This window comes from Mirounga leonina, unplaced genomic scaffold (genome assembly GCF_011800145.1).
Source record: "Mirounga leonina isolate KUSES-001 unplaced genomic scaffold, KU_Mleo_1.0 Mir_234, whole genome shotgun sequence".
In the NCBI taxonomy this organism is placed as follows: Eukaryota; Metazoa; Chordata; class Mammalia; order Carnivora; family Phocidae; genus Mirounga; species Mirounga leonina.
This window is the reverse complement of record NW_023270620.1, coordinates 846,932-871,362: the sequence shown is the minus strand read 5'-3', so window position 1 is coordinate 871,362 and position 24,431 is coordinate 846,932. Positions and strand designations below refer to the sequence as shown.

At 37.5% G+C, this 24,431-nt stretch overlaps 1 protein-coding gene across 2 annotated transcripts in view; it reads right to left on the bottom strand.

The window, feature by feature from the left end:
* The window catches only part of PRDM5 (PR/SET domain 5), a 196,796-nt gene that overhangs the window by 53,204 nt on the left and 119,161 nt on the right, over positions 1-24,431 (bottom strand). For both annotated transcript variants that reach the window (XM_035029313.1, XM_035029314.1), the window contains exon 13: positions 22,873-22,966. In XM_035029313.1, coding sequence (XP_034885204.1) covers positions 22,873-22,966 — 94 coding nt within the window. The remainder of the gene's footprint in view (positions 1-22,872; positions 22,967-24,431) is intronic.

Here is a 24,431-nt window from a genome sequence, read left to right as displayed (position 1 = left end):
CAATTTGAGTTAACCCTGAGAATATAAATCTTTCTTTCTTACTTGAACAATGCCAGTACATAGGTTCTGATGTACAATATGAAGCAAATCCAAGGACCTACCATTTTTTTAGATTTCATTTATGTATTTATTTGAGAGAGTGTGTGAGCTGGGGGAAGGGCAGAGGGAGAGGGAAAAGCAGGCTCTCTGCTGAGCAAGGAGCCCTACATGGGGGCTCGATCTCAGGACCCTAAGATCATGACCTGAGCTGAAACCACGAGTCAGACGTTTAACTGACTGAGCCACCCAGGTGCCCCAAGAACTACTATTTTTTTTAATCTCTGATAGATTTAAACATTGTCTTCATTTTGCTCAGGCTAATTAAAATGTTCAAATTTTAACTAACCTGAATATTAATTAATCTAGTAATTAGCTAAAAAATAGCTAAAAACCAATCTAAATGGAAATAATAATAGCTGAAACATATAGAACCTCTGTTCTGTTCAGAATGCCTAACGTATATTAACAATTTCAATTCTTGCAACCTTATGATCTAGGTATTCTATCCCTAGTTACAAATGAGGAAAGTAAGCCACTGAAAGGATAAGTACTTTGCTCAGGATGACACCACTATTAAGTGGTGGAATCAGAATTTTAACCCTTAACTCTTATGCCATCACATAAATTAATAATACGGCTAGTATTTTGTGTAAATTAGGTTAACCTTTCTAAAGTTTTTGACAAAAACTCGGCTTCTTGCAATAGCAGTTAACATTAACCAGATCTTTCTGGCTGGTAAATTCAAGCATTATTTTACTTATCAAAGCTCTTCAGGAAAAAGTAGGGGGCAGGTTAGGAATGTGTGTTATGCCTCAAAGCAGGTCCCAAGTGAATGCAAATACTAACATAATATAAAGCTGTGCATTGAGAACTATATATAGGTAACCACCTTCAAAATTTAGAAGGTAAATACAGTACTAGGAAATATCTATGAGATTTAATTACCAATAGTCAAATTTAACGACCACAGTAACTCAAATAATATTGACATGTACATAATGGCAAAATATTTTTCACTTAACTAAGGAAAATAGATGAGTTCTTTGAAATGCTTCTTTCTTTAAATTATGTTCTGACACTAAGCATTAAAATCCACTTCTGTTTTCTTCAAACATATCAAGGAACAAACAGAAACATTGATGGCAATTGTAGAGGTTGATTTTAAGTTGATTTCCAAAGGTACCACAAAGTGGATACTCCATGAAGCTACTTTAGTCATGCATTAAATATTTTTTGAGCACATACCCTCTTCTCATTACTGTCCTGGGCTTTGGAATGCAGTTGCAAAAAGATTCACAAAGTCACTGCCTTTCAATTTTGCTAGTGTAATGAGAAAGACAAGAAAAAGTAGAGAAAGACCCCAAGATAGTTTCAGATACTGATAAACTACATGAAGAAAATAAAACAAGGAGATAGGTTTAAGGAAGATCTCTGTGGGAGTGAGCCAAAGGACTGAGCTTAAGTTGTTATGAAAGGCAGAAGAAGCGAATGAATGCCAATGCCAATCCTTGATGCCAATTTCACATGATTGAGGCACACTTTTTAATTCTTCCTATTTGAATTAGAATTATTTAAGCTTACTGGGCTTGAAATAAGTGCCTCTAAATTCTCACTGCTGGCATACCTGAGATGGAAGTAGCTTAAAAGTATTTGAAATGTGTGGGGAGGAGTGTGGAGGATGCTCAGAAAAGAGCTCCAGAAAATTGGAGATGGCCTTCTAGATGCAGCTAGTGGTAACAAGAGGGGACATCTGGATGCCACAGGGAACACCTTACAGAGCCTAGCCTGGCCCTCAAAAAAGTTGCCTTGAGTCTTTGCAGAAGAAAATGCACTACAACAATAACCATCCACTGGCAAATATGGCTAAAAACAATCGGAAGAAATCAGATTCTAGTTTAATATATGCCATTAGAATGACAACTTATTGATGTCACCATTGTTTTATGCAATATAATTTTAATTCAAGACATCAGAAAGAACTCTAATCCTCATCAAAGGATTAACATATTAATATTAAAACAGAATCTTAAAATGGGTGAAGGGAGTGCATGTTGGCATGCATCTCCATGATAAAAGGATCCTAAAGCCACAGTTATCACTGACTATCCATCTATTGCTCCAAACTAACTCAACATCTAACAACTTGACACAAATCTTTTCTTAAGATCTATGTTTATGTAATAAGAAATTAACAAAACAAAATCTTGTAAACCTTGATATTCTTAAACTAGCCCCTGGATTTAAGAAATAAACTTGGCCACTCTATAAAAGGAATCAGAGATAAAATTTTATTTCAAGCTACTAAACACATTGACTGCAACAAATTTAGCAATAATGACCATGATCAACCTTGAAAATTAAAAAGTGTTAAAATGACAAATGGTTAAAATGATAAATTTTATGTTCTGTATATTTTACCACAATTTAAAAAGAGATGTGAGGGTTGCTGGAGTGGTGGAGAGTGGGAGGGATGGGGTGGCTGGGTGATGAACATTGGGGAGGGTATGTGCTATGGTGAGCGCTGTGAATTGTGTAAGACTGATGAATCACAGAGCTGTACCTCTGAAACAAATAATACATTATATGTTTAAAAAAAAAAAGAAGATAGTAGGATGGGAAAAATGAAGGGGGGGAAATCGGAGGGCGAGACGAACCATGAGAGACTATGGACTCTGAGAAACAAACTGAGGGTTCTAGAGGGGAGGGGAGTTGGGGGATGGGTTAGCCTGGTGATGGGTATTAAAGAGGGCACACATTGAATGGAGCATTGGGGGTTATACGCAAACAATGAATCATGGAACACCACATCAAAAACTAATGATGTAATGTATTGTGATTAACATAACATAATAAAATAAAATTAAAAAAACAACAAGAGATGTGTAATGCCAATGAGCCCTATGCTTTGAAAGATTTTAATGAAGCAGAAAAGCTTAATATATAATGTATACATTTTAAGAGATTTTGACTAAAATAAAAATAGATTATTTTCAGAAAACAGTTTAATAATTTTAACTTTTATTTTGTCAGCATATTTTTAAAACCTATGAGATTTCAGGGTGCCTGGGTGGCTCAGTCGGTTAAGCGTCTGCCTTCAGCTCAGGTCAAGATCCCAGGGTCCTGGGATCAAGCCCCGCATCCGGCTCCCTGCTCAGCGGGGAGTCTGCTTCTCCCTCTCCCACTCCCCCTGCTTGTGTTCCCTCTCTCGCTGTGTCTCTCTGTCAAATAAATAAATAAAATCTTTAAAAAAAAAAAAACAAAAACGTATGAGATTCAGAGAGCTCTCATAATTTTCTAAAAAGATGAAAAGATGTATACACACAGAAAATGTAATTTAAGATGGAATAAAATTAAACTCCCACTTTCAGTGACTCCAAATTAAATAATGTTTAAATAATTAAATTAAATAAGGTTTAAAGATTTTGGAGCCACAGTTTTATTTTTCACTTTGAGTTTTCCGACGAAAATCAGTTTTGGAGAGGGCAACTTTCAAATGAACGAGCCAACTTTGAAAGTGTGTGTTTCATGAAAAATAAGGTGGTTCCATGTGGTTGGACTTCAAAATAAAAGCTCTATATGGGAATTCTTTAGAACTTTAAATTTGTTTTCCACAAATATCATGGGACTGGCTTGTTTTGCTTTTGTGGACTAAGGAAATTGTTATAAGACATCAAAGTGACTCATTCTAAATAAAAATTAAACAAAAAATGTAATGGGGCAAGCACCGCCCAATCACTTGTCCAATTCCACCATTCTAATCCCCTCAATTTATGGAGCATCTAATAAACTAAAAGTACACCACAGAGAGAAGTGAAATGCTACCCTGACAGATGGGAGTAGCTCAAGTTCATTCTTGGCATTTCCTATGATTTGAAATACTTATTTTTTCTCCAGGAGCAAAAAGAGCCATGAAACCCCACTGACCTCACTGAACCCCACATTGTTACTCTTAGAATGCTCCTATTAATTAAATTCTGCAAAAATATCACTTGATCTGAAGAAGTTAAGCCCAAGGACACCCTCTTTGAAAGAAAGACAACAAAAGTCTGAACTTGACATTTTCTCCTTGAGTATTTACAGAGATGCTCTACTTTTAAAAGTGTAAAGAGTTTGCTATTAGAAGGAAATGGGCAGTAAAATACAAAAATCAAAATTTACTAAAGGCGGAGATCTTTACTTCTCAAAATACTTTTACCACCTGAATCAAAACAAATCTTTTTTTTAAATGCCAGGTTCTATGAATGGAGCTACAAAAAAAAAAAAAAAAAAAAGTAAAAGATGCATTCTTCTCCTTAAGAATGTTACAATTAGGGCGCCTGGGTGGCTCAGCTGGTTGAGCGGCTGCCTTCGGCTCAGGTCATGATCCTGGAGTCCCGGGATCGAGTCCTGCATCGGGCTCCTGCTCAGCGGGGAGTCTGCTTCTCCCTCTGACCCTACCCCCTCCCAGGCTCTCTCTATCTCATTCTCTCTCTCAAATAAATAAATGAAATCTTAAAAAAAAAATAAAAAAAAGAATCTTACAGTTAACAGTATCCATCCCTCATTTCTGAAGAGATGCTAAGTCAAATGAGGTGAGGTTCATAGGGAAGCAGAAAAATAGGAGAGTCACGTGCTCACTAATATTCTAATCTCAAATAAAGAGCCACAACTATTTTTGGGTTGAAGGCAAAATAAAAAATGAGTTTTACAGATGCAAACAAAATAGAATACATGATGCAGAATAAAAAAAAGTACAAGAGCTAATGAATAGTTAAAAATATATAATTAGCTAGGAAGAGAAAGTCAAAGACTCCTTACTCGAGGCTTCAGTCGACCAGGTGTATAAATGACACCCAGCACATGCGATTTGTCTGAGGGAGTACGACTCCTTCATGTGCGCACCGACAAAAGCAAAGGGGATTGCTTCACAAACAGGAGAAACATCTGAATGATCCAGACACTGGCAAAGTTTTCAAGGTTCTGACCAAGAAAGAAAAACTACATGAATTCTCCCTGCTACTGTGTTAAGGGACACTTTAAGATAGATAAGTAGAGAAAGGTAAGGTAATTACTGATTGGTTTTGTTGGTAGGGAGTCAGACTTCAGTGGGAAAACTAATCCTTTCACCCAGCAGGTTCCCGTGTTTAGGAATTTCTACCAAAAGTTTTATTTAGCCTCATCTTTATGAGCATAGTTTGTGAACAGTGGTCCTGGGGTGATGAAGTAGTTAAACCTCAGGAGCTGCACACGGAGGGGCTTCCTGCTAACAGTACCAGCAAGGGAGAATCAAGACTATATAACTTTGAGCAGCATGAGACCCTGAAAATGATTCTCCTTACCCCCCAAACTAGAAAAGGGGTAAAACCTTCCCCGGCCCTGAAGCACACTTGAGTCATGGGAAAACAACACCCAGAGAAGTTGTCCTCAGGGGAGAAAGTGGTAGTAAAGGCAGGAGGAAGAAAGTATCAGAGGAAACCCAATCTCTTGTAGTTTTCTTAAAGGACAATGTTGGTGTTCCAAATTTAACAGAGGTAGCTATTCATAATATTATGTAGAAAGGGACTAATAGATAAAGCTGTTGAGATACAGGTGATGAAAATTGTTGCCTGCGACACTTCCATTTTTGAGGATCTCAGTGTACCAAAAAAAAAAAAAAATGAAGAAGTGATAAAAAGAGAGTTAATAAACAATGATATATTTTAAATGATCCCTCTTGTTAGACTCTGTGACTATATTACTACTTCATTTGGTTCATGATGCTACATTCCAAGACCACTGTCACTCCCTCGCCCTTCCCTCTGTGCCTCTATCCATCCTCTGACAAACCCTGACATAAGCATCATAGCTTTTGCATTAGGAACTAGGGCCTTTGGTATTTTTTGAAAAAATATTTAAAAATAGATAATAATACTATCAATGAAAATCAAAATGGATGTTTCTCCATATCTCTCTTTTAAGTTGTTATATGCACTTGTCACTAACTCAAAATCAGACGGGAGGAGCGAAGTACAGCAAGAAAAAAAAAAAAAAGGAAAGAAACACTATATTCCACTAATGTGGTCAGTGTTCAAAAATGATCTTAAGTGTCAAAATAACACGGAGAACAAAAATCATGTAGTTCGAGACTTTACGAATGACTTCTTAGGGAAAATCTAAGGCTCTGAAAGTGTGATGCTGAGAATATCATTTACTTCTGTGCAGATTCTACACTCCAATGTTCTGTGAACTCTTAGTTTATCTGAAGGTAAGAGAACATTCAATATGACCTAATGTTAGTAATTAACCACTTAGAAAATAAATATAGCAAAATAAGCTTCCTCTCAACACAGGCAAGTTATCTAATTCTTATAAAAATGTGAAAAACATGCCTTAAATTTTCATTTGCATTCATAGTGACTTTGCTAATTGTCTATTTTTATTTATTAATAATTGCCATATTGTCTTATTGTTGTTTATAATTATTTATAGCTACCATTTTTGTAATTTTGAACAAATATTCTAAAAAGAATGAATAAATTCTTTTAGAGAAAGAATCAGAAAAACAATGGCTAAAATCCAAGGATAACTGAATTATAATATACTGATCCTTTATTTCTAAGCTGATCACAGGTATTTACTAAAAAAAATTAACTGTTTCCTAAGACAATGATTTATTACTACATTCATACAACAGTGTGCAAGCAAGCCTAGAACAGAAGGGCCAACACAGCCGGTATCTATTAACAGGAAAAGTTGGTTGGAACTGTAGGCAAGTAATTAACCTTCTGGCCCAGAGCTTTAAAACCCCAAAAGCAGTTCCTAGAATTTCTTTCATAATTTATGAACAACTGATGGAATTCTTGTCACAGTCCATGGATTCCCTTGCGGAATTAGCCCCAGCTCTCACCGACCCTCAGAAGCTATAAACCAACAGGAGAATATGCTCTACTATTTCGGCTGACCCACAGAGTGCCATCCCTGTCACTGTAGCATAGGAAACCAGATGATAAATTACAGAGCTGCCTGCCAGGCACAGACCTAAACATTTCACCTTCACAGACACCGATGCTGACACACAGTACACTCACCCTCACTCACCCCAGACCAGCCCTGTCTGACAGCAAACCCTCCTCGATGTTCTACAGATGATCTATATTCTGCTGCTAAAGGTTATAAAAAGATGATGACGATGACACCGGGAACAGAAAGTCAGACCGTATATCAAGGGAGGTTGCATAACTGTGGTTAAATACAGGCAGGAATTAGGAAGACAGAGCAAAGAGCCACTGTGGCGGCGGCAGCAGCTCGCACCGCATGCGCACACTGTGCTAGGCGCCCTGCAAGGTTCCTGACACAGACTTTTCATTTGCTCCTCAAAACAATGCCATGACGTTAGGACTGTTCTTTTTTTTAAAGATTTTTATTGCTGCCTGTGTTCTCCTTTAGGATTTTGATGGACTCCTGTCTCACATTGAGGTCTTTCAACCATTTTGAGTCTGTTTTTGTGTGTGGTGTAAGGAAATGGTCCAGTTTCATTCTTCTGCATGTGGCTGTCCAATTATCCCAACACCACTTGTTGGAGAGACTGTCTTTTTGCCACTGGACATTCTTTCCTGCTTTGTCGAAGATTAGTTGACCATAGAGTTGAGGGTCCATTTCTGGGCTCTCTATTCTGTTCCATTGATCTATGTGTCTGTTTTTATGTCAGTACCATACTGTCTTGATGATGACAGCTTTGTAATAGAGCTTGAGGTCCAGAATTGTGATGCCACCAGCTTTGCTTTTCTTTTTCAACATTCCTCTGCCTATTCGGGGTCTTTTCCGGTTCCATACAAATTTTAGGATTATTTGTTCCATTTCTTTGAAAAAAGTGGACGGTATTTTGATAGGGATTGCATTAAATGTGTAGATTGCTCTAGGTAGCATTGACATTTTCACAATATTTGTTCTTCCAATCCATGAGCATGGAACGTTTTTCCATTTCTTTGTGTCTTCCTCAATTTCTTTTATTTATTTATTTATTTGACAGTGAGAGATGCATCCCCGTTGGAATTGTTCTTACCCCAGTCCTTTAAATGAGGAAACTAAGCAACTTACTATAAAGCTCACGCAGGGAGGAAATGAATAAAATGGAGTTTGAAAGCCTGTCATATGACTCCACAATCCATACTTTGGATATGAACTAGGTATTAAATAACAAGAAGTGGAGATAGCTGACTTTGTGGTGGGAAAATTTCTCCATAAGTGGAATTAAGTAACAAATTACAGACCCTCAAGCTTCCAAGTTGAGATTATTAACCTCAATTGGTTGATACATCAACAAGATACTATCATCAATCATCATGGAAGGAATGTATGTAATTCTACAGTAAGTTTAAGAGTAACAGTAAACTTAGAATAAGAACTAAAAATACCAGCAAAGTGTACACTGAACAAAGTTAAAGCCTTAGTTTAGCTCTAGAGGAACAATATACAAGTAGTGAACCTTATCAATTCACTGTATTTTGTGGGGCATGGGTTCAATTAAGAGACTTGAACTACAAAATTTATGAAATTCCATCTATTCTAAAAGTGAAGAGTACTGTATTTTAGTAATCTTTAAAAGCAAATGCCTTGTGCACACTTGCTGTGCATGTTCTTATTCTAATCACCTAATTATGAAGAATGAATGGACTTCAGGAGGTGGATACAGGGTTTGTAAAAAATAACATTTTCAAAGTTAATGGAAAAAAAACCACAAAGTTTTGTCAGACTTCACCTTAGCTGTACAAAATGGCGGTAATGGGAAGGGGAGGGAGAAGGAGGGGAAAAGGTGAAGCAAGGATACAACTGGTTGGTTACTTAAGGTAGTAAAGGATAAAACCAATCAAAATGTGAATTGGAGAAGTTTTTAAAATGTTTTTTTAAAGCACTATTAACAAAAAATTACAATAGAGACATAAATACTAAGACTACTCCCAGAACTAACAGGTAGTAATCCAATAGCTAAGTTATCATTGTCTTATAGAATGACCATTAGTCATGAGCCAATAAAATAAGACCTGTTCTAAGAAAATTAATATGAAGGAAACTGCCTTTAATACTCCACAAAGCAATACCATCATTATACTAAATAGGAAATGATGAAAGATAACCAGTTGGCAAACTGGAAGGAAGAAACATAGACAGGAGTCCTGTTTTCTCTTCATAAAACTTAATGTTATTTGATGTTATAAAAAAGAGAAGTAGCTTCCCAAAATATTGATGGACAGTTTGAATGCTATAAAAACGAAATGAAATTGACTCCTTCAACATAATGGGAAAACCATGGAAAGACTATTACCTCTATAAAAATCTTAACACATTGCAGTGTATTCAAATGTACATCCATCCCACTTAAAAAGCCCAACTATCAATAATCACTTCCTAGAAATAAAAAAAGTAATCTGTCCAACTACATGACATTCTGAAAAATGTCAAACTACATAAATGTCAAATGTTCTTCTGGAAAACAAAGCTATGGAGACAGTAAAAAGATCAGTGGCTGCCAGGCATTGAGAGTTAGGGGATAAATAGGCAAAGCACAGAGAATTTTTAGGGCAGTGGAAGTACTCTGCATGATATCATATTGATGAACACACATTACACATTTGTGCAAACCCACAGAATGTAGAACGCCAAGAGTGAACCATAATGTAAGCTATAGACTCTGGGTGACTATAATGTGTCAATGTGAGTTCATCAATTGCAACACATACCACTTAGATTGGGGATGTTGATAACAGAGGAGGGTATACATGTGGAGGGAGGGGGTAGGAGGGAAAATCTCTGGATCTTCCCTTCATTTCACTGTGAACCTAAAACTACTCTAAAAAATAAAGGCAGGGATGCCTGAGTGGCTCAGTCAGTTAAGGGTCTGCCTTCGGCCCAGGTCATAATCCCAGGGTTCTGGGATCAATCCCACATTGGGCTCTCTGCTCAGCGGGGAGTCTGCTTCTCCCTCTCCCTCTGCCTCTCCCCCTGCTTGTACTCTCTCTGACAAATAAATAAATAAAATCTTAAAATAAAAATCTGGAGAATTAAATTTAGTCATCATTTTCTCTGTATGTCATTGCCCACTATAAAGGTGACTCAGGAAGAAAATGAATAGTAATGCTAAATACACACACACACACACACACACACACCCCTTTCATTTCACTCTAAAGGATAAAATGTTCCTAAAATAACATGTGACTTTTAGAATTCCATTCTTCATCTTTTATATTGGAGAACTTACAGGATGTGTGTAAATCTTGTAATTATAACAACTGTGTAGCAGCTGTGTAGCAAAAAAGAAGAGATAACACAAAAATAAGATAGAACTTGAAGTCAAAAGATTTGGATCTTACTACCTTGACTGGATAGGTCATTTGTTTCTCTAAATCTCAGCTTCCTCATCTAGAAAATGAGAATGGTTTTAGAAACCTATCACACTAACTGTGGAAGGATACACTAACTCAGATAATATTGGAAAGAGCTTCTCTCCTTCAATAAACTTGATTAAAAACCTGAGCCTGATCTGCCCTGCCCTTCAGCTCAGAATCTAGTCAAGGAGCCAGATATGCAAAGTAAGTATAATACCATAATTGAAAAGAGATGTTTATATATAATAAGCAATGGGATCCCCAAATCTCTACTAGATGAGAGGCTATGAAGAGCAAGAGACTATAATATACTACACAATTGTTTGTAATTGTTCCAGTTCCTGTAAAGTGGACTTTGTCAAACAAAATGTATAGGGCATTTGTCAGGACCAATTTCCTCTACCTTTTTTCTAATAAGAATTTTAAAAACTGGCCAATTCCAAGTTAAAAAGAATCATGGTAAGTTTTTAGTGCTGGTTGGCCAAATATTGTTCTTTATTCCTTCATTTAAGCACTGTAATTTTATATATATTGGTGAGCTAAATCTTAAACCATGCTGTTAACTATTATCTTATACAATTGTTTCCAACCAACAGCATGATAAAGCAGTGAGGTAAAGAATGGAAAGAAGAGCAAAGGGCCCAACTTTATATTGAGGTGGGACTGGCTAATAGATTAGGGAGTTTAGTAATTTTATTCTTTTTTTTTTATTCTTATGTTAATCCCCATACATTACAACATTAGTTTTAGATGAAGTGTTCCATGATTCATTGTTTGTGCATAACACCCAGTGCTCCATGCAGAATGTGCCCTCCTCAATACCCACCACCAGGCTAACCCATCCTCCCAACCCCCTCCCCTCTAGAACCCTGTTTGTTTTTCAGAGTCCATCGTCTCTCATGGTTCGTCTACCCCTCTGATTTCCCCCGCTTCATTCTTCCCCTCCTGCTACCTTCTTCTTCTTCTTTTTTTTTTCTTAACATATATTGCATTATTTGTTTCAGAGGTACAGATCTGAGATTCAACAGTCTTGCACAATTCACAGCGCTTACCAGAGCACATACCCTCCCCAGTGTCTATCACCCAGTCACCCCATCCCTCCCACCCCACCCCCCACTCCAACAACACTCAGTTTGTTTCCTGCGATTAAGAATTCCTCATATCAGTGAGATCATATGATACATGTCTTTCTCTGTTTAACTTATTTCACTCAACATAATACCCTCCAGTTCCATCCACGTCATCGCAAATGGCAAGATCTCATTCCTTTTGATGGCTGCATAATATTCCATTGTATATATATACCACTTCTTTTTTATCCATTCATCTGTCGATGGACATCTTGGCTCTTTCCACAGTTTGGCTATTGTGGACATTGCTGTTATAAACATCGGGGTGCACGTAGCCCTTCGGATCCCTACTTTTGTATCTTTGGGGTAAATACCCAGTAGTGCAATTGCTGGATCATATGGTAGCTCTATTTTCAACTTTTTGAGGAACCTCCATACAGTTTTCCAGAGTGGCTGCACCAGCTTGCATTCCCACCAACAGTGTAGGAGGGTTCCCCTTTCTCCGCATCCCCGCCAACATCTGTCGTTTCCTGACTTGTTAATTTTAGCCATTCTGACTGGTGTGAGGTGGTATCTCATTGAAGTTTTGATTTGGATTTCCCTGATGCTGAGCGATATTGAGCACTTTTTCATGTGTCTGTTGGCCATTTGGATGTCTTCTTTGTAAAAATGTCTGTTCTTGTCTTCTGCCCATTTCTTGATTGGATTCTTTGTTCTTTAGGTGTTGAGTTTGATGAGTTCTTTATAGATTTTGGATACTAGCCCTTTATCTGATATGTCATTTGCAAATATCTTCTCCCATTCTGTCGGTTGTCTTTTAGTTTTGTTGACTGTTTCCTTTGCTTTGCAAAAGCTTTTTATCTTGATGAAGTCCCAATAGTTCATTTTTGCCCTTGCTTCCCTTGCCTTTGGCGATGTTTCTAGGAAGAAGTTGCTTCGGCTGAGGTCAAAGAGGTTGCTGCCTGTGTTCTCCTTTAGGATTTTGATGGACTCCTGTCTCACATTGAGGTCTTTCAACCATTTGGAGTCTATTTTTGTGTGTGGTGTAAGGAAATGGTCCAGTTTCATTCTTCTGCATGTGGCTATCCAATTTTCCCAACAGCATTTGTTGAAGAGACTGTCTTTGTTCCACTGGACATTCTTTCCTGCTTTGTCAAAGATGAGTTGACCATAGAGTTGAGGGTCCATTTCTGGGCTCTCTATTCTGTTCCATTGATCTATGTGCCTGTTTTTGTGGCAGTACCATGCTGTCTTGATGATGACAGCTTTGTAATAGAGCTGGAAGTCCGGAATTGTGATGCCGCCGGCTTTGCTTTTCTTTGTCAACATTCCTTTGGCTATGCGGGGTCTTTTCTGGTTCCATACAAATTTTAGGATTATTTGTTCCATTTCTTTGAAAAAAGTGGATGGTATTTTGATGGGGATTGCATTGAATGTATAGATTGCTCTAGGTAGCATTGACATCTTCACAATATTTGTTCTTCCAATCCATGAGCATGGAACGTTTTTCCATTTCTTTGTGTCTTCCTCCATTTCTTTCATGAGTATTTTATACTTTTCTGAGTACAGATCCTTTGCCTCTTTGGTTAGATTTATTCCTAGGTATCCTACGGTTTTGGGTGCAATTGTAAATGGGATTGACTCCTTAATTTCTCTTTCTTCTGTCTTGTTGTTGGTGTATAGGAATGCCACTTATTTCTGTGCATTCATTTTATATCCTGCCACTTTACTGAATTCCTGTATGAGTTCTAGCAGTTTTGGGGTGGAGTCTTTGGGGTTTTCCACATAAAGTATCATATCATCTGCAAACAGTGAGAGTTTGACTTCTTCTTTGCCGATTTGGATGCCTTTTATTTCTTTTTGTTGTCTGATTGCTGTGGCAAGGACTTCCAATACTATGTTGAATAGCAGTGGTGATAGTGGACATCCCTGCCGCGTTCCTGACCTTAGGGGGAAAGCTCTCAGTTTTTCCCCATTGAGAATGATATTCGCTGTAGGTTTTTCATAGATGGCTTTTATGATATTGAGGTATGTACCCTCGATCCCTATACTCTGAAGAGTTTTGATCAAGAAAGGATGCTGTACTTTGTCAAAAGCTTTTTCTGCATCTATTGAGAGGATCATATGATTCTTGTTCTTTCTTTTGTTAATGTATTGTATCACATTGATTGATTTGCGGATGTTGAACCAACCTTGCAGCCCAGGGATAAATCCCACTTGGTCATGGTGAATAATCCTTTTAATGTACTGTTGGATCCTATTGGCTAGTATTTTGGTGAGAATTTTTGCATCCATGTTCATCAGGGATATTGGTCTGTAGTTCTCCTTTTTGATGGGGTCTTTGTCTGGTTTTGGGATCAAGGTAATGCTGGCCTCATAAAATGAGTTTGGAAGTTTTCCTTCCATTTATATTTTTTGCAACAGTTTCAGAAGAATAGGTATTAATTCTTCTTGAAATATTTGGTAGAATTCCCCTGGGAAGCCATCTGGCCCTGGGCTTTTGTTTTTTGGGAGATTTTTGATGACTGCTTCAATTTCCTTAGTGGTTATAGGTCTGTTCAGGTTTTCTATTTCATCCTGGTTCAGTTTTGGTAGTTGATACATCTCTACGAATGCCTCCATTTCTTCCAGGTTATCTAATTTGCTGGCATAGAGTTGCTCATAATATGTTCTTATAATTGTTTGTATTTCTTTGGTGTTGGTTGTGATCTCTCCTGTTTCATTCATGATTTTGTTGATTTGGGTCATTTCTCTTCTCTTTTTGATAAGTCTGGCCAGGGGTTTATCAATCTTGTTGATTCTTTCAAAGAACCAGCTCCTAGTTTCGTTGATCTGTTCTACTGTTCTTTTAGTTTCTATTTCATTGATTTCTGCTCTGATCTTTATGATTTCTCTTCTCCTGCTGGGTTTAGGCTTTATTTGCTGTTCTTTCTCCAGCTCCTTTAGGTGTAGGGTTAGGTTGTGTACTTGAGACCTTTCTTGTTTCTTGAGAAAGGCTTGTATTGCTATATACTTTCCTCTTAGGACTGCCTTTGCTGCATCCCAAAGATTTTGAACAGTTCTGTTTTCATTTTCATTGGTTTCCATGTATTTTTTTAATTCTTCTTTAATTTCCTGGTTGACCCATTCATTCTTCAGTAGGATGCTCTTTAGCCTCCATGTATGTGAGTTCTTTCCGACTTTCCTCTTGTGATTGAGTTCTAGTTTCAAAGCATTGTGGTCTGAAAATAGGCAGGGAATGATCCCAATCTTTTGGTACCGGTTGAGACCTGATTTATGACCTAGGATGTGATCTATTCTGGAGAATGTTCCATGGGCACTAGAGAAGAATGTGTATTCCGTTGCTTTGGGGTGGAATGTTCTGAATATGTCTGTGAAGTCCATTTGGTCCAGTGTGTCATTTAAAGTCTTTATTTCCTTGTTGATCTTTTGCTTAGATGATCTGTCCATTTCAGTGAGGGGGATGTTAAAGTCCCCCACTATTATTGTATTGTTGTCGATGTGTTTCTTTGCTTTTGTTATTAATTGCCTTATATAATTGGCTGCTCCCATGTTAGGGGCATAGATATTTACAATTGTTAGATCTTCTTGTTGGATAGATCCTTTAAGTATGATATAGTGTCCTTCCTCATCTCTTATTACAGTCTTTGGTTTAAAATCTAATTTGTCTGATATAAGGATTGCCACCCCAGCTTTCTTTTGGTGTCCATTAGCATGGTAGATGGTTTTCCACCCCCTCACTTTCAATCTGGGGGTGTCTTTGGTTCTAAAATGAGTCTCTTGCAGACAGCATATCGATCGGTCTTGTTTTTTAATCCAGTCTGATAGCCTGTGTCTTTTGATTGGGGCATTTAGCCCATTTGCATTCAGGGTAACTATTGAAAGATAGGAATTTAGTGCCATTGTATTGCCTGTAAGGTGACTGTTACCGTATATTGTCTGTGTTCCTTTCTGGTCTATATTGCTTTGAGGCTCTCTCTTTCCTTAGAGGACCCCTTTCAAGATTTCCTGTAGGGCTGGTTTTGTGTTTGCAAATTCCTTTAGTTTTTGTTTGTCCTGGAAGCTTTTTATCTCTCCTTCAATTTTCAATGACAGCCTAGCTGGATAGAGTATTCTTGGCTGCATATTTTTCTCATTTAGTGCTCTGGATATATCCTGCCAGTCCTTTCTGGCCTGCCAGGTCTCTGTGGATAGGTCTGTTGCCAATCTAATGTTTCTACCCTTGTAGGTTACATATCTCTTCTCCCAAGCTGCTTTCAGGATGTTCTCTTTGTCTATGAGACTCGTAAGTTTTACTATTAGATGTCGGGGAGTTGACCTATTTTTATTGATTTTGGGAGGGGTTCTCTGTGCTTCCTGGATTTTCATGCCTGTTTCTTTCCCCAAATTAGGGAAGTTCTCTGTTATAATTTGCTCCATTATCCCTTCTGCCCCCCTCTCTCTTTCTTCTTCTTCTGGGATCCCAATTATTCTAATGTTGTTTCGTCTTATGGTATCGCTTATCTCTCGAATTCTGCCCTCGTGATCCAGTAGTTGTTTATCTCTCTTTTTCTCAGCTTCTTTATTTTCCATCATTTCATCTTCTATATTACTGATTCTCTCTTCTGCCTCATTTATTCTAGCAGTTAGCGCCCCCATTTTTGATTGCACCTCATTAATAGCCTTTTTGATTTCTACTTGGTTGGATTTTAGCTCTTTTACTTCTCCAGAAAGCGTTTCTCTAATAACTTCCATATTTTTTTCAAGCCCAGCTAGTATCTTTAAAGTGATGATTCTGAACTCTAGATCTGACATCGTACTAATATCCATATTGAGTAGGTCCCTGGCAGTTGGTACTACCTCTTGTTCTTTTTGTTGAGGTGATTTTTTCCATCTTGTCATTTTGTGCAGAGGAGAATAGATTAATGAGAGAAGAAAATGCTAGCAGAGTAACCACGTCCCCAGAAAATATACTCTAAACAAATCAGAAAAGACCTGAAGTAGTGGGATAAGAAAGGGAAAGAGAAAAAAGAAAAAGAAAAAGATAAAGATAAAAACAAAAACAAAACAACAACAACAACAAAAAAACCAGAATGTGATCAAATATGATCTATATGGTATATAGATCAGTGCCACACACTAGATTTGGGGTGTATTTTGGTCTTTTAGGAGAAAGTGCCTCCCAAAATTTTAAAGAAAGAAAAACTTATATATGTACAAAAATAAGGGTTGATATGATGAAGGGATGGAATATGACTGTAAAAATGGAAATTATAAAAAATTTTATAAAAGGAATTGATAAGAAGTTGTTTGAAAAAAAAAAGAAGAGGATTTAAAAAAAGAAAAAAGAAAAAAAAAAGGGAGAGGATGTGATCAGGCAGGGGAATAGAAAACACCATATACTAGAGATTTAGGGTATATTTTAATCTGTTAGAAGAAACTATCTCAAAATTTTAAAGAGAGAACAACTTATATATATAAGCCAAAAATATGGGTAACTACTATGAAGGGATAGAATATGACTCTAAAAATGAAAAATAATTTTTTTTTTTTTTAAAAAGGGATTGATAAGATGTTGGTTGAAAAAGGGAAAAAGAAAAATTCAAAAAGAAATAAAAAGACAAAAAGACAGTTAAAAAAAATTAACTTTAAAAGACTAAAGAATCATGGTAAAAAAAAGCAGTGAATTCTATGTGCAGTATTCCCCTAGAGCTGGAGTTCTGCCGTTCTCATTGATCGGTAAACTTGGTCTTGGCTGGCTGTTCTCGCTGATCTTCTGGGGGAGGGGCCTGTTGCCGTGGTTCCCAAATGTCTCTGCCGGAGGCGGAAGTGCCCCGCCCTTGCCCCCTCCCGGCTAAGTCATCTGCTCGGGTTTGCTCTCCGGGGCTTTTGTTCCCTGCGAGCTTTCCGTACAGCTTTGGAGGCGGAGAGTGAAAATGGCAGCCTCCCAATCTCCGCCCCGGAGGAGCCGAGAACTCGGGGCCCCGCTCCTCAGTGAGCCCCAGAGAAAAGCCGTCAGTCACTCCCGTCTCCCCGGTCTCCGGCTGCACTCCGTGCTCACCCGGCCTGTGACTGCGCATTTCTATCTCTGGCACCCGACCCCGGGTGGAGTCTCCAAACCCGGCAGATCCCTGCGGTGCACTCCCGCGCGGCTCCTCCCGGGGGAGGAAGGTGAGTCTCCCCGGATCTGCCGCTTGTTGGGTCCCTGCTGGAGGAGCAGGGGCCCGACTGGGCCGCGGATCACGGTTTATGGCCACCCCGAGCTGAGAGCCCGCGCCTGGGCCCCGCCTCTGCAGCCGGCTTCCCTGCTCCGTTGCCTGGGAGCTCTGCCACACTCAGGCACCCCCGGTCTTTCTGTGACCCCGGGGGTCCTGACACCACACTGTCCCGGAGGGTTCCACCCCCCGCTTAGCCACCAGAGTGACGTCCCTCAGCGGAGCAGACTTTTAAAAGTTCCGATTTTGTGCTCCGTGGTTCTATCACTTGCCAGAAGCGGCCGACGGAGGCCCCTCCCCCGCCGTCTATCCTCCCGAATATCGCCTCGGATTCACTTCTCCGCACGTCCTACCTTCCAGAAAGTGGTCGCTTTTCTGATGAGAGAGTTGTTGCTATTCTTTTATTCGATCTCCTGGTGAGTTTGTAGGTGTTCAGAATGGTTTGATCCCTATCCAGCTGAATTCCTGAGAGGAGACGAAATCCAGGTCTCCTACTCCTCCGCCATCTTGCTCCGCCCGTAATTTTATTCTTTGATTCTAACATTTCTCAAAGTGAATTCCATGATTGTATAGTTAATTTATGAAAAAATGATTTTATGGTCAATTAAATTTAGATTCAAATCCAAGACTTCTTGCTATGAAGCCAGCATTCTTTCCAAAATCCCACAGGTATGGTAATGTATTTGTAGATTCTTTTATTTATTCAAGAAGCATTCTCTAGGTTCTTTCTCCATGCCAGTCAGTTCTCTGAATAGTAAACAAGTAAGTTATCGGATATGGGCACAGCTCTAAAGGAACAGAGAACTTACGAATGACTGAAGAAGTATGAGCACCTGGAAGCGTGAAGTGTTGAGAGAAGCACAAGATAGAGCATATCCACCTAATGTGGGAATAAGGGATGGTCACGTGACATATCGTGGAGAAAGTTACATTTACTTGGAGACTGGGGGAAAGCGAAAGAAGCCTAATAAGTGAGCTTGGAATGTCAACTGTGAGAGGAATTGGTAGTTGATAAGTCTCGTGATAGGTAAGGGACAGTCATTTTGCAGAAAGCAAGGGGAAACCACTGCAAGATTTATAGCAGGATAACAGCATGACTGGGTAAGCCTTACCAACTCTTTAAACCTTCTTTTGTAAAAAATTGATATACTTTACAATATATTTAAAAAAAAATTCTAAAGACTAAGCCAATAGCAAATTTCATGGAATTCCTTTTTCAAGAAGATGACTAAGCATGCAGTAAGAAGTTCTGCTTCTTCAGAAGAATCTGAGTTTTCTCTCTGAGTGGTCTGACTGTAAGCAAAAAAACAAAACAATAAAAAGTCTGTTTATATTTAAAGAATAGAAATCTTCCTGTTGAAAGAACTAGGCTTTGAGAGAGATGCAAACAAGATGTAAGCTGTGAAGCTGGATGTTCAGGAAACAGCTCTTAGCGGCACTTAGTTGGCATCTGCATCCATTCAGTTGTTCTCACTGGAATAGAACACTCCCACTTTTAATTATGAAAATTTTCACACAGGCAGAAAAATTGGAAAAATAGAACAATAAGCCATATATATCCTCACTTGGGTTTAATGTCACCGTATTTGCTTTCTCATTCTCATTTCTCCCTTTTTAAAATATATTTTTTGCACTTCTTTTTGCTGCTCCACTTGAGAATCAGATGCAGAAACATGTCACACCTAAATAATTTAGCATAAACCTAATAATAGCAGTTACCTGCATAATCATAATGTTAATATATTTTAAATATTTTATTAGACAAGAAACTTACATGAAAACACAGAAAATCATCAAGAAAATTCAAATTGTCCATATTTATAATACAAAGAAATAACCACAGGTAATAATTTAGTATTTAACCTCTAAGGCCTTTATATATAAATATATTATCCTTATAAAAATATATCATTTTGTTTTTGTAACTTATATTTCTTTTCATGTTAACTAATATACCATAATTTATTTAACCAATCTTCTAAACTGTTGGATATGCAGGCTCTATTTCCATTTTTTTTTTTCCTATTATCAACAGCTCTTCAAGGAACAGGAGATTGTTCTTTTTCTTAAACAAATTTTACTGCCTATGATCTCTTTTTGGACTTAGAAATCGAGCATACTTTGGGTTTATGTCTAATAAGGAAGATAGTAATAATTTAAAAAGCCAAGGACAACTTTTGATGTGACAAGGTAAATTAAATTTTTGACAGATTATCTTGGAGATCATTACAGTTTAATTTTAAGAAAGAAGTTAGTTAAAAACACATAACTCAGAATTTAAAACACCACTAAAAATAATTTTTCCAACCAAGTTCTCCTTTCAACACTAGTTTACTAAACAAAAAGGTCAGGTTAATCAGGAACACAGCCACCTAAATGCATTTTTTCCATCAAAAATGCATTTTTCCAAGGGTAATACATTAAAAAAAATACCATGATTATTAATGCCAGACAACATGATAGTAAATTAGCTCCTTATCAATAGTCTATCAAGATTATGTCTATAAATTATTAGGAAGTTTCAGCATATTCAACGACTTAGGATCTTGATAAACTTGAAAGAAAGGAAAGGGAAAGATATTGAACATAAAATTCTCAGGAGGATATCTGTAAGAAGGAAAAACCTAAGAAAAGGAGAAAACAATAATATAAGAAATTATATCAATGACTTGTTTCTTCTGTACAATCAGGACACGGTGATAAAGACTCTGGAACAATTTTAAGTCCACCCACGCTCAACATGGCTCTCTATTGCTCTTTTCCTTTTGCTTCCTTTCTTTTTGTTGTTCTCTGCTTCTGTTTTGGTTCTCAAAACTTCACTTTCCCTGGATACTTCTAAGCAAGAAGACCTCCTTTCTCTCTTTAGGGCACCCATTATTCTACATTCATCATGTATAATGTTTGATATGTTCTTGGTTATAGGTTTCATTTAAAAGTATTTAAGAGACCACTCTAAGATTACAAATACTATTTTGACATTATGTCTTTTAGCTTTAGCCAAAAAAATTCCAGAATAAGAAATTATGTTCCACAGCTGTCCTTTCCTCCACCTCTGTGTAATAGTTGTACTATTGATTCTTTGGCCTATGTAAGCTAACATTTCCTCATCCACAAAACAGTTACTATGCTAGACGTCTACTTCATGAGGTACTGGGGCTACAATGATAAAGTCAAATACTCTGGCTCTTGAATAGGAAGCCTCAGCAATGTAATCTAGTTACATTTTACCACATATAGTCCAGCTACTGAAAACCATTAAGATTCAAGTAAAATGATCTGGCTATCAATATTCAGAGTATTTTTTCAAGTCTTCTCAAGTATTTCTCTACATGATAGATAAAATCCAGACAAGGTTCTGTCAAGAATATTTAATTGTTTAAAGATATTTGCAAAAGATATATCCAGTAAGGGATTAATATCCAAAATATGTAAAGAGCTCATACAACTCAAGACCAAAACAACAAATAATCCATGAAAAAAGTGCAGAAGACCTAAAGAGGCATTTTCCAAAAAAGACATAGAGATGGCCAACAGACACATGAAAAGATGTGCGACATCACTCATTATCAGGAAAATGCAAATCAAAACCACAATGAGATAACATCTCACACCAATCAGAATGGCTAGTATCAAAAAGACTAGAAATAACAAGTGGTGGTGAGACTGTGGAGAAAGGGTAACCCTTGTATACTGCTGGTGGGAATTTAAATTGATGCAGACGCTCTGGAAAACAGTTTGGAGGGTCCTCAAAAAAAACTAAAAATGGAAGTACCATACCATCCAGTAATTGCACTTCTGGGTATTTACCAAAAGAAAATGAAAACACTAATTCAAAAAGATGTATGCACCTCTATGTTTACTGCAGCATTTTTTTTTTTTAATATATTTTTTTTAATTTGACAGAGAGAGACACAGCGAGAGAGGGAACACAAGCAGGGGGAGTGGGAGAGGGAGAAGCAGGCTCTCCACTGAGCAGGGAGCCCGATGCGGGGCTCGATCCCAGGACCCTGGGATCATGACCTGAGCCGAAGGCAGACGCTTAACGACTGAGCCACCCAGGCGCCCCTGCAGCATTATTTACAAGAGCCAAGATATGGAGGCAATGCAATGTAAGTATCTACTGACAGATAAATGGATAAGGAAAACGTGGTATATATACATGATGGAATATGACTTCACCATAAAAAAGAACGGTATCTTGCCATTCACAAGAGTGTGGATGGACCTAGAGGATATTATGCTAAGTAAGTCAGAGGAAGACAAATGCCATATGATTTCACTTATATGTGGAATCTAAAAAACAAATGAAAAAATATACAAATACCACCACCAACAACAAAAAGAGAAATAGACTCATAAATAATAGAGAACTAACTAGTGATTGCCAGAGGGGAAGGCAGTGGGGGGATGGGTGAAATAGGTGAAGAAGATAAGGGGAACAAACTTCAGTCACAAAATAAGTCATGGGGATGAAAATTGCAGCATAGGGAATATAGTCAATAATATTGTAATAACTGTGTATGGTGACAGGTGGTATTTAGACTTATCCTAGATTTATCATGGTGAGCTTTTTATAACATATATAATTATCAGATCACCATGTTGTATACCTGAAACAAATATTCTATGTCAACTATACTCCAGTTAAAATTTTAAAAAAGAATATTTAGTTGTTTATTCAGCCTTCACTAGGGCATAGCCCTCCTTCATGGGAGAAATTGCACAAAAAGTCATAAGAAATCAAGGGACGACCCCTTTAGGAAGCTATCCATGGCATACGGGACATTACGGTTCCATCACCCTCGTATCCAATAAAATCCTACAGCATCCAGGCAGTATTCCAAGAACTTTCTAACTTTAAAAAAGCCACATTTGATATCAGTTATAGGAAGGAATTTTAAGAGGAGGCCCTTAGCCTTCTATAAAAAGTGAAACTGCTATTCCCTATTCCTCCATTAGAACAGAATATACAGTAAATCACAATTATATCACAACAAAACATGAGCCAAATTATTTCCATTTCAGACATTTAACTTAGTTTGGGAAAGTAAACTTATTTAAGATTTTTCTAAAGTAAGGAACTGGATTCTATAAAATTTTAAGGAAGAGAAAATAGCCAAGATTAATTCTTAATCTGGGAGATATTTTGTAAGATTATGATATCCCTTGTCTTAAAGGAATTTGATTTCTTTAAGTTGTTTTTATCACCAATTACAATTTACTTACCTGTGTGGCTACGGATATGAACTCTCAGTGTACCACTGCTGGCAAATTTCTGGCCACAATATGGGCAGATTTTCTCCTTTTCTCCTGTATGTGTCTAAATGGAAAGGAATAAAAAGGGTTGAGGATAAATATAAAGAATTAGGTAAAAATGATTAAGTGCCTCTGACAATGGTAAATCCTTTTTTTCCAGGATTATGTTTCATTAAGATGATTTAATATCACAATGAGATTTTAAACAATTTATCATGAGTATTCCCACTGGTTCAAAAAAAAATAAAATAAAAAACCAAACCTTAGAATCATGCATTAGTGCTAATTTGAAAATAATTCTGCACTTTACTTTTTAAGCCTTTATGGAGCCCCCAAGTAAAAACGATTAAGTGATACAAAACCAGTATATGCTGGCAAAACCACATAATCAAAATGGGGTTAAAGCTGCCCTTTACTGCTGCCAAGAAACACTTCCTTAGAAGCATTTTTCACATTCTTGGTGTGTATTTAACTCTTGAGGGCAGAATTAATCTCAATAAAGTAATCTGTTACTTGCATTATGCTTGCCTGACTGGATTGATTTTACGGAAAAGCAAAAAGAAATATAAATCTGATTTGATCTTTAAAATCAGCAGTGTTAATTGAGCAGTCAATTTGAAAGAACATCCTTGCCCTCCACATACCTTTAATCTCAGCATAAAACAACCACACAAAGAAAGGTGAATATGTATCATCAAAAGTGAATTTTGCTGGAATGTTAGAGAGTTCAAAGAAAAGAGTAAGCTCTCCCAAAAAGAGGAGGCAGATGGAGCTTTTTTTTTTTTTAATTCTTATGTTAATCCCCATACATTACATCATTAGTTTTAGATGTAGTGTTCCAGTGCTCCATGCAGAATGTGCCCTCCTCAATACCCACCACCAGGCTAACCCATCCTCCCACCCCCCTCCCCTCTAGAACCCTCAGTTTGTTTTTCAGAGTCAGATGGAGCTTTTTAAACTTGGCTCACAATCTCATCAGGAGACCAGTTATTCTACCAACATCAAAATAGGTCATTCCAATAAATAAGGGGGTCAGAGCTACTTTTCAAGTCCCATTGTTTTTCAAACTTAGGAGAAGGGGAAAAGAAGGGAGGGAGAAGGAAATTATTTTAGATATCTGCACATTCTCAGTGACACTTTTTAAATTTTTTTTCATTTCAACGATGACCTACACATCAATGAAAGCACACAGTGGATCATCTGGGTTACCACCACAACGCAGAGTTTCCAGGGCCTGTGTTTGCATTAGGTTAGTGCAAATTACTGGCATAGCCATGGGCTAATGTAAAAAGAATAGGAAAGTTTTTTTGTTTTGTTTTGTTTTTTCTTTAAATGATGTGTTCCCAGGAGGGACGCACTGGCCGGCACTGGGTGAAAGGGGTAGGGCAGTTACCTCATCTCAAAAAACCACCAATGTAGCAAAACAGTCTCCATATTAATTGCTAACTTTAATATAATTAGTTTCATAGCCTTATTGGTATTTAATTGGAAAATTTTCACATTCGAATTATAATGTGCATTTGGAGAGA